At 36.8% G+C, this 17,684-nt stretch overlaps 1 protein-coding gene across 2 annotated transcripts in view; it reads right to left on the bottom strand.

Moving 5' to 3' along the window:
- Positions 1–17,684, bottom strand: part of cdkal1 (CDK5 regulatory subunit associated protein 1-like 1) — a 195,799-nt gene that overhangs the window by 11,057 nt on the left and 167,058 nt on the right. For both annotated transcript variants that reach the window (XM_032558700.1, XM_032558699.1), the window contains 2 exons: positions 9,540–9,623; positions 4,872–5,036 (listed from right to left, as the gene is read on the bottom strand). In XM_032558700.1, the coding sequence (XP_032414591.1) occupies positions 4,872–5,036; positions 9,540–9,623 (249 nt within the window). The remainder of the gene's footprint in view (positions 1–4,871; positions 5,037–9,539; positions 9,624–17,684) is intronic.

The raw sequence follows: 17,684 nt of genomic DNA, 5'->3' as shown, positions 1-17,684 counted from the left end.
CTTTAAATGCACCTAAACAAATAAGTAAATAAAAACAGAAACTCTCGCTCAGAGTGAAAGTAGGAAAAGACAGTCCACGAAATTCAATACTTGAGCAGAGACTTGTCATATCATGTCCTTTTGAGGCCGGACATGGGTATTGGTCTTTCCCAGTAAACTTTCAAGCCCTTCTCTTTTGTTAAACTGTGTTTGACACGAACAGTGGGTTTGGTCTCCTTTGCAAGATCAGAACCATTTTTTTTTTTCTCAGCGATTCTTTCGGTCTTCTTGAAGAAGTATTCTTAGAAAAGAGCTGATTATTTGATGGCTTCCAAGCTGCCTCGCTGTCTTCCCATCTCTCCATCTACTTCAGTCACTGTCCTCCATTCTTGTTTCATTTTTTGGCCTCCCTCTTCTATCATTTAATTTAATCTCAGGATGTGAACAGGTGAAGGAGTTTTCTCTTTTCTGTCCTTTGCCATAATGTGCTAGTGCCTTCTCTACTATTGTGTCCCACCGAAAAGATTCATTTACTGCCCTTCACCCCCTGCCTGAAGTGCTGTCTCTGTGAATGAAGGACTAACAGACGAGAGGAGAGTGAAAAACAGAAACAGAGGACAGATGAGGAAGAATTCACTCATGTCAATAAAAGCCATTTATCTCTGAGGAAGACCAGGGTCTTTCTTTTCTGGAATGAACCGGCAAAATCATAAAGGGTAATTAATAAAGTTCTCATGTCACGGACAAGTTGCAATTTCACATGACAATATGTCTAAAGAAACAAACTAATTTATACCTCAGAGTAACTTCAAGGTTACTTCTTCTCATGTCCATGCTAAAGAAAAGCATGAGGCTCAATTATTATGTGCATAACAAACAAATATAGAGAAAATATATTCTCCGCTCTTTACAGCTTTTATTGCATCAACTAGAAAAAATGGGGCACCAATCTGATAGCAGATTTAATACTAAAACATTTTGGTGGATAGATTAATAACATGATATATTTATTCTCTTTAAGTAAATCCAACTTTTCAGTCTGAAGATCTCCTGCACATTAGCTAGGTGATATCAGAACACAAATAATTAATATATATCCACTGTTCTATTGTATTGTTAGTATTTTCAAACATGCAGCTTTATAAATGTTCATCTATCAGTTATTTGCACCCCTACTCTCAAGTCATACGTTATTATCCACTATGTTGCTGTCTTCCCCAAGATCCATACATTCAGTCATCATACCCTATTTCTAAAGAAAATTCGATCCGTATTTCGACCATACTGCTCCACTCCCACACACATAACTGTGGATGTTGGCTGGTATGTAATCATATCTCTATCTACTTCTGAGATGACAGATCTTTCACTTTGCTTCTTTTCTGACACACACACATTAAAGACCACAGCCCATCTTTCAGCCTACCAAATCACCCACTTATACACCATTCCTTTTCTCACACTCTTACATTGCTCCTCTGCATCTGAGGTAAAATGGCAAAGTGAAGACTGCCTTTTTACACCCGCCTGTCTCTTTTTCTAGTGCTCTATCCTTCATTTTATTGTTGACTACTGCAAAAAGCTTCTATTACAGGTCTTTCTATAAGACATGAAGGTGAATATCACACTTTATACGTGTTCACACAGTCATTCACAAAGGTTCTTAGAAGTCAGTACTCAAGACAGAACTATGCAGGGTAATAAGAAAAGTGAGGTCAGATGGACTAGGACATGTTCATTAAAAAGAATCCATTATTTACTATAGGACAAGTGTCAAGTTGAACAATACACAGTTAGAGTCGTTCTGAAGAACACTGTAAAGTGTGAAATGTATACCGTTGTAAAGTATGCCTAACTTTACCATTGCAGTCAATATCACTACCAAAACAATTTGACACAGTTATTTGCTACAACATGGCAAATCAAAATTCTGACTACACCAAAAGCTTAGATAAGCATCTGGTACTAGTGTACAGGATGCTAGTTGAATGTGCCAAGGTAGAAGGTTAGAAGTGATTAGCCAATTTCAGGAAGAACACACTGGCCTCTAGAGTCTTGAATGTCAACATGCCAAGTGAACATGTGTTAAACAACTGAGAGAATAGGGTTCATCAAGCTCACACTCATCACAGATGTGCACTTTTGGGATCCCATTTATCATGCTCTCTAGGGTGGTTCTAAACAAGCGAAAATTGTGCAAATGTGGAGCAAAACAGCTTATTCTCATCTTACATCAGATGAATCCATTTTTCACACTTACTTGCGTCAACTTTATGGTCCTCAATAAGTTATACAAACCATATAAAGACTAAAGGATTACAAACGACTAATACCAAGCATGGGGAAAAAATGGCACAACAAACTTTGAAGTGTTTGTACTGGATTTACAGCATTAGAACCATTGAAGTGACGGTAGCATGGATCTTTTAACACTCATAACACTGTCAATCATTTACATGTCTTAGTTAAGGTAAGAATTGACATTCCTCACAGAATTCACACAATGACAGACATTTCAACCACACTGGTATATGTTATTTATATAACACACAAATGGCATGAATTAATAAAACAACTAAACCACAATGTATACAGAGATAAGCATCTAAGATATAACTAAAAGAAAATTAATAATGCAAGTCACACTAATTGAATATGAGATGGTGTAAACAGCATCAAATGTTAACTGCGTAATTGTTTTAAATTAGTAAAAAAAAAAAAAAATTGAGATGACGTATTGCAAATAAACTGAACTGAACTGAATTGAAGTGCTTGGTTTGCAGAGACAACTTTCATCAATACTGTGTGACGTTGCTCTACTCCCTGTATAATTATTAAATGACTGCTAATTTTAGTAAGGTGAGTACATTTTCATAGATTGTTATTGCTCATAAAGACAAATCTGGATAGATTAAAATTGGTATAGGCTCCCCACAAATGTTCTCAAAGCAACAAAGAAAAGTGGGCACATAATCTTGATCACCCCATCTTAAACACCTGTCTTGTTATAAAAAAAAGATTCAGCTGGAAATTACAATGAGTAAAAAACAAAATTATCATGACATTTTTATTTATGTCCTGATAATTCCACAGAGGCTGTGAGAAATACTACATTTACTAGGATGCTTGACAATAATGTGAGCAGCTTGCATATACTGCTATGTTTCCACATCATTAGGTCACTTATTGCACAACCATTAACAACAGCCAATGGAGGTCATAAGAATCATGAATTAGAGATCAGTCATAGCATCTTTGGAGAAATACTAATAAATCTAGCTGACTATAACACACTGTGTTATAGTCAGTGTGTTATACTGTGGAAAGCATAGACAAGAATCAATATATTTTTATGAGTTAGGACATATCAGGGAATGAAAACAAACCTGGCCCTAGTTTCTGAATTAACCTAGGTTTACTATTTGGTCTTTTTAAGACTTTTCTCATTTGGATACGTTTTATGATCTCATATTTTAAGCTATAATCCAATTTAATTAGGTTTTGTTGTTTCTGTTTTTTACATGCTAAACCAAGCACATCACAAACAATAACTACAGATCAATTTCTTTATCAATTAAAATAATAGAACACTTAAGAGAAAACAGAAACAACAACTAAAACATTTTGATGAATGTATAAAAAAATAGGTTATTGAATTAACATCAGGGACAGGCGGCTTGCAGAAGGAATGTGAGCACAAGAGACAGAGTTGATGTAAATATGAGCGAGTGTGTGTTGGACAGTATGAACACATCATGGCGCGACTAGCTTTAGTCTCCATTGCTGAACTTTTTAATGCTGAGTGACACATTGCTTGGTTTGATATGTAACCCTCCCTTTTGCTTTTTCTATTTATTTTCATTCTCTATGATCCTTTCTTTTCTCTGCTTACTTTCCTCATCATCCATGCCCCCTCTCCCTCTCATGTCTGTACCTTTCTCCCCCTCCCTCTCTGTCTGGAAGTAAAGGCTGATGGAGTGTGAAATTAGAAAGTGTATCATATTCTGCTCAGTGGCTCCATGTCCTAAGCTATAAGCTACAGTTAGTCAGAGTGAAAAATAACATGCAGTGAAACAGATACATTAACATGGTTTTTGTGCTGCTGTGTGTGTGAGGTGAAAGGCAGATAGTGAACAGTTTAGCCAGCAACAGCTTATCTAAAATTACTTATATCATGGATAATACACAGGTGCTTCCTCACAAACTTCACAGGTGAAGACAGATTTAAAGTAAGGACATATGTATTCACACCTTATTTGTTTGCTAAAGACCAAAGAAACTGTCGTACGTACTTGGGGTTAGGGTTAGGTGCACCAGCCAGTGTGAAACACTAGAAATTCATACCATTAGTTCGGTGTGAGGCATTTTATATTCTTTGTACTTTTTTTTTCTTTTTAATAAACTTCATGTGTGGATATTGGTGTAATTTTTTTTTGACTGGATAAAATAAAATAGAGTTTGCTTGAGTCCATCAAAACCACAAGCTCAAGGTTCTCTGTTACCGAGTGTTGCTGCAAACATCGTCGGTGCATTGAGCACTGCTGCACGCTCATAACCCACCCACATTCCTGCCCATATTCACGCCTCCATTAGTGAGGAACAGACTGAAATGGAGACGCTTCAAACTGGGCTTGGATCTAACCAGACATGAACCGGCCACAGTGAAGCTTGACAATGGAGAAGCAGCTACATAGAGGGGAAGATTCCAACTACTGATATGTCAAATTGAATGACAACCTCTCCAACAGCTGAGTACGGCTGACCACTTCATAAATAAAATCTTTTTAGTTTTTGCAAGTATGCTCTTGTGTGACATTTTATTGTGTTGTAGCAAGTACTTGGGAAGGAGGCATTTTAAATATATGGATCTGCATATGGATCCTAGTGCGTACCTGCAACAGACCAGAGACTTCTCCTTTCCGAAGAGGCACTCCAATAGAGGGAGTGAAAGGCTTGCTGTCTTCTACTGGTCGCCCCTTCATAAAGTGCTTCCCTGCCTCGTAGATATCCACTTCAATCATCTTTCCTTTGAAATCAGCCCTTTTCGGTACCAGCACCTGCAAATAAGAAACAGCCGCCATTAAAAAAAAATTCTAACCACCACAAGTTACAGAAAAAAAAATATTCTCAATAATATCAACCTCAGGAAATGCTCAGAAGTAAGATATTTCAGGAATATTTTGTAATGAGTCATTTAGTCACAGATTTTGGATCAATGCAGCCTTTTGCTCTAATTTACCCCCAAACAGCAGCCCTGCATAAACATAATTTTCACAGTGATCCACACTCTGCGAGTTCGTTCATATCTGTCAGTTACATTTTCAATTAACTGCTGCTCAAAGCTGTTTTCTTCACATTATTATTTAGTTTTGTCACTGGCTTCCTAAGAAGAAACTGTGTTCTGTTCCATTTATGTAAGTCCTCAAGGTCAAAAAGTACGGCAACAGCTGCATGATAAACCAGAGGGATTTGAGTTTGTCCTATTATTTCACCATGGCAACTATAAACCTTGGCTGATCACAGCAGGAGGGAAGAGAAAACAAAGAATTATAATTATGCCTGCCTGTGAATTGAAATTTGTTCTTAATGACTTATCCCTGTGAATAAAAATGGTATGAAAATCCCTTCCTGTTCAAAACACTTTTTAAACCACAGATCTGACAAGTTTGAAATGATGTATAATAGATGATTATAGCACTGATTTACTGTTTTGTTTTCAGAGTAAATCTTTCTTTGTGAACACTAATTGGATGGTTTGTGTTGTGTGATTACTGAAAGGATTTAAAACTGCAGCTGTGAAAACTTCAGAGAAAAATATTCATCACTTCACTTTTAGCTCTTTATTTCTTGTAAACATAACTAAATGTATGCCCAAAGTAAAAGGGAAAAAAAAGGGTCTTCACTTCAGCGCTCATCAACAACAGTTTTCATAAAATTTTTAAAAATAAAAATTAACACTATACCAAGCACTTCCTGTACATGTTAGTGTTTATAATGCTTTAAAGATAATATCTATTCATAAAAACTTGTGTTGCTCTTTTTCAGAGGCCAGAATTGGCAGTCTTAAACTAACTGGGAATTTAGTGGCTCACATCAGCAGGGTGGCAACATGCTGACTCAGATCATCTGGTGGCCTGTCTAACCATTACACAATTCTCCCGGGCTAAGTCACTGACTGGGAAGATAATAGCATATGAACTGGTGGGAAGACGGTCACTGGTGTGCTGGCAGGACTGTGCTTGCCTCCCTGTTAATCTGTCGCTCTTTATCCGCCTGGCGGAATATGATAGGTGAGGGAGCGCAGGCCAAATGGACACGCAGCCGGCCACAGACCTGTCCAATCAAAACACCTGCTGCTCAACACTCTGACCTCTATGAGGAAGTGTGCGTGTGCATGCAAGTAGCCAGCAAGCAGCCTGTGTGTAGAGAGGTGGAACAGCAGGGTTGTGGGCTGGACAGCTGTGAGAATGTGTATGTCTGTGTGTGCAGGTGGGCGTGGGTCATTCCTGGACCATAACACGGTGATTAAATAATGAAAGAGCATGTCCAATTTCATTAAAACCCCAACTCCTACTTCCTCATTGAACTGCAAACACAGGAGCACACAGAAGGGTTAGATGACCTACCTAATTTAATTGCCACACACATGTAATCTGATTGTGTAAAGTAAAACCTTGCTACTTAATCATACTCACACCTTGCTTTACCTTTGTACACTGTTTCCTCTAATGGTAGTTCACCTGTGAACCTCCCTTTGGCCCTTTCTTTACTCTGACCACTTTACCCTCTCATCTCTCTCACATTTGATCCAATATTCTATCTGATACCAATCATTTCACCCTTAAGATCAAATTCATTTGGAACAATATTTAGAAAAGTAAAATAAGTTTGTTTGTTCATAAACAAGAAAACCTGGATTCCTGTGAAACTGTAATGTGAATATTGTACATAGGTCAGCTGTTCAAATGATGGAAATTTAAATATTTCCATCATTTGAGTGGATGTGGTGGAAGAGCACAACTAGTACTATCAGAGCAGGGTGTGAGTATAACTGTGGCACACAGGAGAAGTGACAAAGAATCTGTATGCAAAAAAAGGACAGTGAAGATAACAGTTTAGATATTCCAGTGCTTGCAGCAAGACGGAGCATATCTTCTAAAACTAGCAGCTTCAGAACCTTCAAAAGACATAAGGAAGATACTTTTGTTCTGGGGACTGCTGATTAGGTACTCAAGAGGACTGTGCAAAGCAGGATGCTTAATAAAATAAAGAACATAATGGACAATCTTGAGCATCCTCTTCTCAAGACTGTGAAGGAACAGCAGAGCGTAAAGAGGATTCTATCATCCGTTGTAGTACAGACTGCTACAGGAGATCATTCCTGCCTACAGCAATCAACATCTATAGTGAACCTCTGGAGAGTCTGGATAGCCTCAGTAGAAAACATTTCATTTCCCTTTGGGACATATAAAATAGTCTTCGAAACAAAGCTGACTTGAATTGTAAGTAATTATCCATCTTTAACCTCGTGGCAAATCTTGGCTGATTGTTGTATTAAGATATGATGAGATGCAAGTAGGATTTTCCCAATTCTGAGACATGCAGTCCAAATTCTGGCCAATGTCTGGTGACATCCCTTCAAGTTAAAAATGTGGAAAGCAAAGTGGCTTCAAATAACAAAAGGTCTATGCAATTTATTTCTAGAAAATTTTATTTTGGTAAATAGTTTAAACAGTAATAAAGTTATTTTTACAAAAGCAGAAGGCACAGCCAGCATGTTCTAAAAAGAGCTAAATGTGTTGATATTTGAATAGTTGAAATTGCAGTAACAGTTGCAGTAAATACAAAAACATGTACAGAAGATGTTGAAAGAGCGAGAGAATCACTACGTGTGACGGCTTTATAGCATTCCTACAACTATAACTCCTTGTGTCCTGTGGGTACAGGCATATTCTTCAGGAGAACACATTCAGTGACATGCTGGTTCATAGTCTTTCACAAAGCTGTTACTTTTTTAAGTAAAAGTGTAATTTAAGAGTACAAGAGGGCTTTGAGAATAAAACATCAAACAACATCTCCTTTCAAGCAACACATATGCCTGGAAATGCACACTTGGATGACTGCAGCGTGTGCACTCCACCAACACGTATGAACCGAGTAACACTTGTAACTTAGGTTTATAGCCTGCAGAAGGAGGTGCAAAGCAGGAGGAGGAAAGGGGAGGGGAGGGAAGTAGACGGAAGGAAAAAAATTATTACCGTCCCATGCCCCCTCTGCTAATAAAAAACATAACTTCAAACATGTTTCTGATGATGGTTAAAGCAGGAGGAAATTGATTTATTTGAAGATGTTTTAAAGTGAATTTTTCACAGGTTGACTGCAGGTCTTTGAAGCCTTGCAACTGCAGTGCGTGTGTGTGTCATGTGTGCATGAAATGTGTATGTCTTTAGGGGTGACCTTAATGTTAGTACAGTAAAAAGGGAAAAAAAAAGTATTGCTGTTATCAGCTGCCAAATTCTCTCATGAACACCGTAGGGTGTGTTGGTGTGTATTTGTGAGTATGTCCGATATTATAGCTAGCCTACATTGGTGAATATAAGCTAAGCCTCCAACACCTGCTGTGAGTGCTACATGTGACAGCCAAAGCAAAGCCTCAGATATAATTTACTATGTGTGAAAATGAGAAAGAGTTGGTTAAATTCCACAACCAAGAGACAAAAACTGTAACTCAAATGTATTTAGTTCATTTTACTGTACAATGTGAGCAGCAATAGCTGTGTGTACAGTAGTATTGTTTTTTTTTTTTATGATTCATTTAATGTCAATGTCAACAGACTTTCACTCACACATAAAAATAAAGAGCATCACACAAAAATGGCAGGTTTTTTTTTATCCATTTTCTTTCCTGGCTCACTTCAGCATTATGGTTTCTATGCGTCAGGTTCAATGCTAGCCGCTTGAACCTCATCGATGCAAGCGTATTTATACTAGCTTTTGCTAATTTAAACAGGAGCAGTTCAGAGGAATGTAGTTTACACTAAAGCCTCAAGTGGGGGGAATAAAACAGTGTGTTTCTATGTTGTCTATTCAAACTAAGAGAAAAAGATGACAAGAACAGATAAAGTGATTTCTCATCAATTATTGCTGTTGGAAAGAAACGGTGTACCTTGTATTATTTTGAAAAAAAAAAAAGAAGCAACATCTTGTTTCTAAATGCAAATTCATACGGTTTTGATCCAAGTAACATGCTCATTTTTTAAAGTAAATGAATTCCCAGACATATGTGAACAGTGATCAACAAGAGTTGATTTTCACAATATATCCTGTGTGTCGGTCAGTGCGGAGTGAACATGGTCACAAAACTCTGGACTGCAAATGGACACCAGAAGAGTGTCATGCCTGACACAGTGGGAAAGTGATAACATTTATTCCACTCAGGCTTTGAGTTCGAGGACACAGAAAACTTGTCGTTAGTTTAGACATTAGGCTATTAGAAAGTCTTGAAAGCTTTTGGAGCCTACAAACGTAAAGTTGATCTCCACAATTATTCGCTTCCTTACCTGTTCGTAGAACTTGTTGTGGGAAACATAGTACTGGGCATCAAAAGACTCCTCTGTCACCAGCACAAATTGCCTCTCTCCTACCTACAAATACACAAAGACAAAAAAATGATTTTATTTTGTTACCAAAAACACAGTCTACAGGCGTGACTATCTGGAGGTGAAGGGGTGAATATGAACTTAACAGTCCATCTTAGCAATTTTAATAATTGGCGCTTTTTTTTCTGGCATTTTAATCATCCAAACATCCATTTTGAAAACCTGCTTGATTATGTTCAGGTTCACGTAGGGTGGGAGCAACTTGGTCAATAAGCATGGGGAGAGATGCAACCTGCATAAGTAAACCAAAATCATTTTATTCTTATATTTATTTAATTCAAATAAATAAGAATTTTTTGCTTGAGATCAAATTGGTTTCAGTAAAAACTGGGAAAAAAAGCATTTTTGTTTGACACATTCACAAGGTAACTAAACCATGTAAAACAGATCTATATTTCTGAATGTCTAATTAAAAGCTATAGCTGTACCAAGGTGTTAACAGTTTTGTCCCACAGGCAATGCACAAAGCTGTGAATTGTCCTCAGGTTTATTTGACAGAAGCAGACTTCTTCAGTTATGCCCCTACTCACAAAGATTGCAAAGGCAATAAAAGCTTTGCTCTTACACGTTTCTTTTTTCAGGTTTTATGTTGCTGAGGTTCACCTTTTAATTACAATTTCAAGGTTTCTAAGCCACTTCATTTTAGTGCTTTGCAGAGATGACAGTAAGAACTATTCAACACAAGTCCTTGCAAAAAAAAAAAGAGAAGAAGTTGAATTAAAGAAGTCCACAAAAGGATACAATTCAAATGTGTACAGAATATAGACTATTCAGAAAATCAAATACTACAAGGCCTCTCGATCTAGCTATTTAATATCGGACATAATGATAAAAAGCACATTTTCTGTTAAAGAATGTTGTTGACTCCAAGGAATGAGGAAGAGATGAAGATGAAAAGAGCTCCACTGAAAGAACTGCAAACTCTAATAAACCACCTAAGTGTTGGGTAAAAACTAAAGGTTTCTTTTCAAAATTGTTAATCCAAATAAAAAAATGTAACAAATTGTAAAACTTCTGATCTTTATCCAAACTCCATTGTCACGCAGAATGCTAATGAATTCAACAGAAAGTGTTTATTCATAATGTGCAACTTTGCTTTATCTACATCAAAACATTGTAAATACAATGAAATGGGATATGAAATATTTAAAGTTGCTGCAGGTTAAAATGTGTTATTTACATATTTGTTAAGGCTATCGCTGTGTCTTGACAGTACAATACAAACAATTTGTGAAAACATCAAGCTCCTCTGCCTCCTTCCTGCAACCTACATAATTACACTGCTTGGCCAGAAACAACCAATCAGAGTCAGGAGGAGGGTCTTGGCACTGTCAAACCCGCTCATGTATGTGCTGCTCAGACCCTCCTCCTGGCTCTTTGTTACACTACAGCTCTTCCCCACAACAGAGCCTGCAATGAATGTGCAGGCTAGTTAGCATAACCACAATTGATGGCAGAAGTCGTTTTTCCACCATTAAAACAGCTGTAATTCATATGCAATTGAGTAGGATCACAGGGAGGGGCTAAATTTTTTCACGGATTAGCTTTCTGATGTTAAGCTGTCACGACATAGTGAAAGTTTTAAAGGGGAAATATATGTTTTCCTTCCACATAGTGCCATTTTATAGCTCAACCAAGTATCTATGTTACCTTCAGTTGCTATAAAAATGCTATACATATGAAATATTACTTAAAAGAAATGTAACGTCATAATTTACCACATTGAAATAGAGCCTCTGTCTCTTTAAAAACCCCTTCTCTGTCAGGAGGTCATCACAGCATGTCTCCTTAAACACTTGAAAGTTTTTAACCAGCATTCTACCGAGAAGTAGCTTCTATAAGGAGCTCAGCAGAAGTGCAGTTAAACCAGGTGTTTGCTAATTGCTGCTAACTAGTCTGAAGGAGCTGAGTGAGGGAGTTGCATGGGAGGACTGCTTTGTGAGGCGTACGCTTGAAAGCTTGAAAACTGCATCTCCGATGAGGAGGTAGGCGGTGCTTGGTCCACACAAGTGATTTGCACAGCTAAATTAAAGGAGATTAAAGGAATAATGCAGGAAAAGAATCAAGGGAACACTCCAGTTATGTCTTTGATGAGGAGATAACATAACGTGATGTAAAGCTCAAAAAGGTGTACTTTACACAATACTGCCCCTTTAAGAAATATGTAAAAAAATAATTTTTAAAATTGTCACCTAGTGCAGCTTTCATTTTAAATATGAAAGAAAATAGCTAACGTGGCTTAACTTCGTATAATCTTCCACTGTGTTAGATAAAACACTGAAAAATATACTCTAGGTATACGTCTACACTCAAACTGTAGCTTACATCTGCTTCTAATGTCTTATCTAAAGTTTGTTGGATTTGCTCAAGTGAAGAATTGATTCCCTTTTCAAAAGCTTTGTAAGAAATGTTTAGTTATTTGCTTTCCTACCCTCACCACAGTAGAGAGACTGCAAGCAAAGAGAGGTGCATAAAAACAAACTCTTCTGTTTGTATATGTAAATTGAAAATCTGTTCAAAAGAAATGATTGAAACATGTAAAAACAGAATCAAAGAGGCTGCTTGTTAGTTTTAGTTTGCTTTTAAAAGAGCAAACTAAAAGCCAAACTGGAAGTTAAAAATGATTTAGTAGAGTGCAATTGTGATAAAAACATTTAGTATTACACAATGCCCATTATCATTCAGTTTAAAAATGCAGATACACACAGTATAACATACAGTACATTGCACAGAGGTGCAATATTATTATCCTTTGTACAAGAAACATGTAAATGTTCTTCTCATGTCAAAGGCACCACAAAAGCAAAGTTTAAACTCAATCCAGCACTTTAGAAAACACTGCTGCAGTGTAAAACCACCTGGGTTATAAATATCTGAAGCTCACACTTGAAAATGTTGGGAACAGAGTGTCCTGTAGGCTTAGCAGAAAGTATTTGCATTTAGAGTCTGCCAGTGATGAGCCCCGTACTCTAAAACTGTGCTGACTGATCATTTCCTTGGCAATATGTCAAAGCCTTAGAAGTCACGGTTCTGACATATAGCCCAGGGTTTTTCCATTTTTGCAGACACCCATAATCCTTGCTCTTTTCTTCTCTCTTTCCAGACTTATCCTTTTGCCTCAATGTGAATATTTTTTCTGGGTGTTTCCTCTGTTGTTCAAACCTCTTTCATCTTTTAAAAGTTTCTCTCATCAGTTCCTCCCTTCTCATTTCTTTAATGATTTATAGAATAACAGCAGTGGCACATGTGTTTTAATGTCACAATTTTCTTTGGATTAAAGATGGTCAACACTCACCAACATGCAAACCATGTCTGTGCTGGTATGTTCTTCAACAATCCTTGACATTTCCTGTTATTTGTGGGAGGTTTCAGTAACTCCACAATAAGTTTCAGCCTTAATGTGGGACAGAAAAATGTCATCAACAGTACGAGACAATGCGAGAGGGTTGTTGGATTTTTTTTGTGTGTAGCTGTACACACACCAAGCATACCATCCTCCACAATAATTATAAAGTAAAGAACCGCTTTAAACAGACATCTCCTTGAACTAAGTCAGAAATGAACCTGGATAAAATAAAATAAAAATGTTATTTTTCAATTTTAATTTGGTCTGATATGACCAATTCTCTCTAGTTTGAAGTTTGCTTTGTGCTCTTCTTTTCTTATCACTGAAAGCAATCTCGCATCTTCTTTTTGGCAGCCTGATAAATTGCTTGGCAACTAAACTATAGACAGAAACACTCAACCTGTTTCAATCTCCCAGCAATTTGACTATACATAACTTGGAGGTATGCAACCCCTGACCTATTCCACATGACTCCCATGGATACTGATCTTTGTGGCAGTGATCTTTGTGACATGACACTATATTCATTGGTATGGATATGATTTACTGTTTGCTTCACTTACTGGGTGAGCTCATTCTGCCTATACTCTGACACATTTTAAAGTTTAGAATTAATTTCCAGAAATAATTACACAAAGGTTCCCTTTTAACAGATTCAAAACTCTACAACTGACCATTTTTCTCATTATAGTTTTAGTACGATGTGCTGAGCATTAATGACTGTGACTTTTAAAAGTTTTTATGAATTGCTTACAAGCTTTATACATGATTAGAAATGCATTGAAGGAAGAAGAGCTAAGCATGACTGATGTTCAGATCCTCTGGAATTAGTAATATCTAATCCTCACCACAGTGAGGGTGAGAAACAGTGAGCTGGGATTGAGGAATATCCTTGATTATGTTGATTGAATTGCAACTCAGAAGGCAATTATACATTAAAGCCCTCTGCACAATCAACAACACATTGTGGAATGTAGAGAATTAGACTTGAATAAATGCTACAAGGAGCTGCACCCAAAAACAAAAACTAATTGAATAAAATTGGCTAGCCAGTTTGTATCAGAAGATTGGTCTTGATTTTGATGGATTGTCCACACTGTGGTTAAGTTTTTCCATGATGGCATTCCATACAAGTTGTAAGAGCTTCAAAATGATTTACAAGAATCAATACATTCAAAAGCTACATTTTAAACAGAAGTGATGTTTTATGAGCATGCATGAAAAGCTCTGCAATTCATCAAATCCCTAACAGATTTTGCATTTATGGTATTTGACAAACCATAATATTTGAAGGGCTATTCATTAAACTATAGAGTTTCTGCAATTGAGACTAAAGCTCTAGGATAACAGGGGGAACATTATGATTACAGGGGAATAAAGAGCAATAGTTTGGAAAACGAGGGTGAGGCATTTAATGTAATAGCAAACAGGAGTGGAAATAAGCATCTCCTGGTAGCCAAAAGCAAGTATGAGCTAGCATGTAAATTAGATCAAACAAACCATAGGAACAGATTTTCAGACAAAACTTGGAAAATGCACTTAAGTTTTACAACAAACTTGCTGGGGGCAGCAATGCCCCTGAACTGCTAAATTGCCTGCTTGATGTGACATCATGGAAGTGGAGCTCAGCTCTAATTAAGACCATCAGCAGTGAGAGACCTACAGCAACATGCTGCTGTGACACTGGACAGTACAAATGGTGACATTCAAAGTATTTGTCTTATGAAGCAGTAGAACAACTGTCTGTGTTTTGGTATGTAAATTAAAAAAAAAAGAGTTGCAAGAAGTGTAATCAACTTCTCTCATCAAAATATATTTAAGGGGAACCAGAATTAGCTTGCCTTTTCTGTAAACTATTCTTTCACCAAAGATCCTGTCAGAGAAAGATGTGTGACTCTGTTTCAAAAGATTCAAAATATGTCAAAATATATAACATTATTATGAGTGAAATACGTAGATTAAAATTACAACTGTACATAATGAATTGTGCAAATTTGAAGCTCAATGTACTCGTCTATCTACTGCTACTTTTTTAAATGACCAAATTCCTAGTTGACAACTGATGAATTTTTTTTTTTTTTTTTATATTAACATTTTTATTGAGAAAGCACATTACAATACAATTATATAATTACACCGATTACATTCACATTTTTACATGCTTCCTCTGTTTTCTAATTTAGACAAGAGAGAGAGAAAAAAGAAAAAAAAAAAAAAAGGAAAAAAAAACAAAAAAAAAAAACAAACAAAAAACCAAAATTTGAATGGGAGCGGCGGGGCGGCCTGAGTACCAACCCATAATTGACATATCAAATTAGAGCATAAATCTGAATGACAGCAAGGTTTACGAAAAATCAGACACAACAGGTTTGACATATTCTGTCCACTTTGACCATATCTTGTAGAAAGTATCTCTCTGCACATTAATGGAAAAAGATAGTCTCTCCAGTACATAGATCTCTTTCACTACATTTATCCAGTCATCAGTTGTTGGAGGTTCCCGTTTAAGCCATTTCCTTGTAAGGGCCTTTTTGCTCCCGGCCAGTAAAATGAACAGAAGTTTTTGATCGTTGTGGTTCAGTTTGTCAACCGGTATGTTACATAAAAATATGCATTCAAAAGTTAAAGGAAAATTAGCAGTGAAGATGTTCTGTAAATGATTATGGATTTGAGACCAATATTGCTGGATGGTTTGGCAGTCCCAGAAAATATGGAAATGATTGGCATCATCCCTTCCACATCTCCAGCAGGTAAAACCCCTTCCCTGGTATCGTTTCTGCTTTGGGGTTATGAAAAATCTTATAATATTTTTCCAGCAGAATTCACGCCAAACCTTCGATCTTGTTGTTGTCCATGGTATCTTACAGATGTGGCCCCAATCATCTTCTGAGATTGTCAGGCTGGCTTCTTTTTCCCACTTCACTTTAATATAATCAGTGCTGTCTTTCTTACACCGCAGGATGGCGTCATATAACCTGGAAATAGTTTTACCTGGTTTTGATTTAGTTAGTAATATAAACGTTTCCACAAATCTCAAATTATGTAAATGTACTTTTAGCTCTTTATTAAAATAATTTCTGACCTGTAAAAATCTAAAAAAGTCATCTGCACATAAATCATGTTTTCTTTTCAGGGTTTCAAAACATTGGAACGTCCCTTTATGGACAAAAGAATAGTAATTAGTTAGGCCTTTTGAAATCCACTTCTTGAATCTATCGTCATGTTGATTTGGGAGGAAATCCGAATCATAAGCGCACCATCTTAAGAGTTTAGAGGCATTTTCTAAACCACAGATTCTAATTGCTTCATTCCATGCAGATATCATTACTTGTGATATAGGTTCATCTGCCAAATTAATTTTACTCTGTAATTTTGTGTCAGCTATTATGGCTTTAATCGGCATTGTTTTGACCGTTTCCCCTTCCACATTTTTCCATCCTGCAGTGTAATCCGGACAGCACAAACATATCAAAGGTCTCAACTGAGCTGCACAAAAATATTCTCGTAAACATGGAAGCCCACAACCCCCTTTTTCCTTTTTTAATTGTAGAGTTTTGTATTTGACTCTGGCTTTTTTCCCTTTCCAAATGTATTTGGACAGCATCTTATCCCATTCTACAAATTGTTTTGACGGTACGGGAACTGGTAGGGATTGAAATAAATACAAAAATCGGGGGAGAATGTTTAATTTAACTGACTCAATCCTGGAGTGTAGGTCTAAGAAAGGTATGGCGTTCCATCTTTGGATATCTGACTTTATGGCTATGTTCAAGGGGGCATAATTGGCTTCAAACATTTCATTAGGGTCACGATGGATCACCACCCCCAGATACCTAATACTATCTGCCTCCCATTCCCATTTATAGCAATTTTTAATTTCAGCTGGTGGGTCATAATTCACCGTTAGTACCTGTGTTTTGTTCACATTAACCTTGTACCCTGAGTATAAACCGAAATCTGATAAGATTTTCATTAATTTGGGGAGAACCAGATTAGGATGAGACATAACAAGCAACAAGTCATCAGCAAATAATGCCAATTTTTGCTCGCCTCCTATGGTCCTTATTCCAATTATATCCCGCCTTTGTCTGATCCATTGGCTCAATGGTTCTATAAACAGGGCGAAGAGTGGCGACAAACAGCAACCCTGTCGGGTACCTCGCTCGAGTATGAATGATTCAGTAAGGTCTCCATTAATTTTGATTTTGGCTGTTGGTTTATCATACAACCCAGATATAGTATTTATTATAGATTTATCAAATCCAAATCTCTCAAGAACCTGATATAAAAAGGACCATCTCACAGAATCAAATGCCTTTTCGGCGTCTAAACTTAGCATTAAGTCTCTATTTTTTGTCTGTGAACCTGGTTCATAATATGTAAAACTTTCCTAATGTTATCTTGAGTTTGTCGATGTTTAATAAAGCCTGTTTGATCATTATGTATTAGTCCTGGTAGGATAGTTTCAAGTCTCTTAGAGATGATGGAAGTGAACAGCTTATAATCAATATTTAATACACTGATTGGGCGGTAGTTGCTACAATTTAGGTTATCTTTTCCTTCTTTCTTAATTATAGAGATTATTGCTTCTTTCCATGACGGGGGTACAATTTTTCCCTTCATTACCCAATTAAATGTTTTCTGCAAGGTGGGAGTCAAATGATCCTGCATTATTTTATACCATTCTGGTCCAAATCCAT

Source organism: Xiphophorus hellerii, chromosome 3 (genome assembly GCF_003331165.1).
Source record: "Xiphophorus hellerii strain 12219 chromosome 3, Xiphophorus_hellerii-4.1, whole genome shotgun sequence".
NCBI lineage: Eukaryota > Metazoa > Chordata > Actinopteri > Cyprinodontiformes > Poeciliidae > Xiphophorus > Xiphophorus hellerii.
Note: the sequence above shows the minus strand (reverse complement) of the source record. Positions and strands in the feature narration are given on the sequence as shown.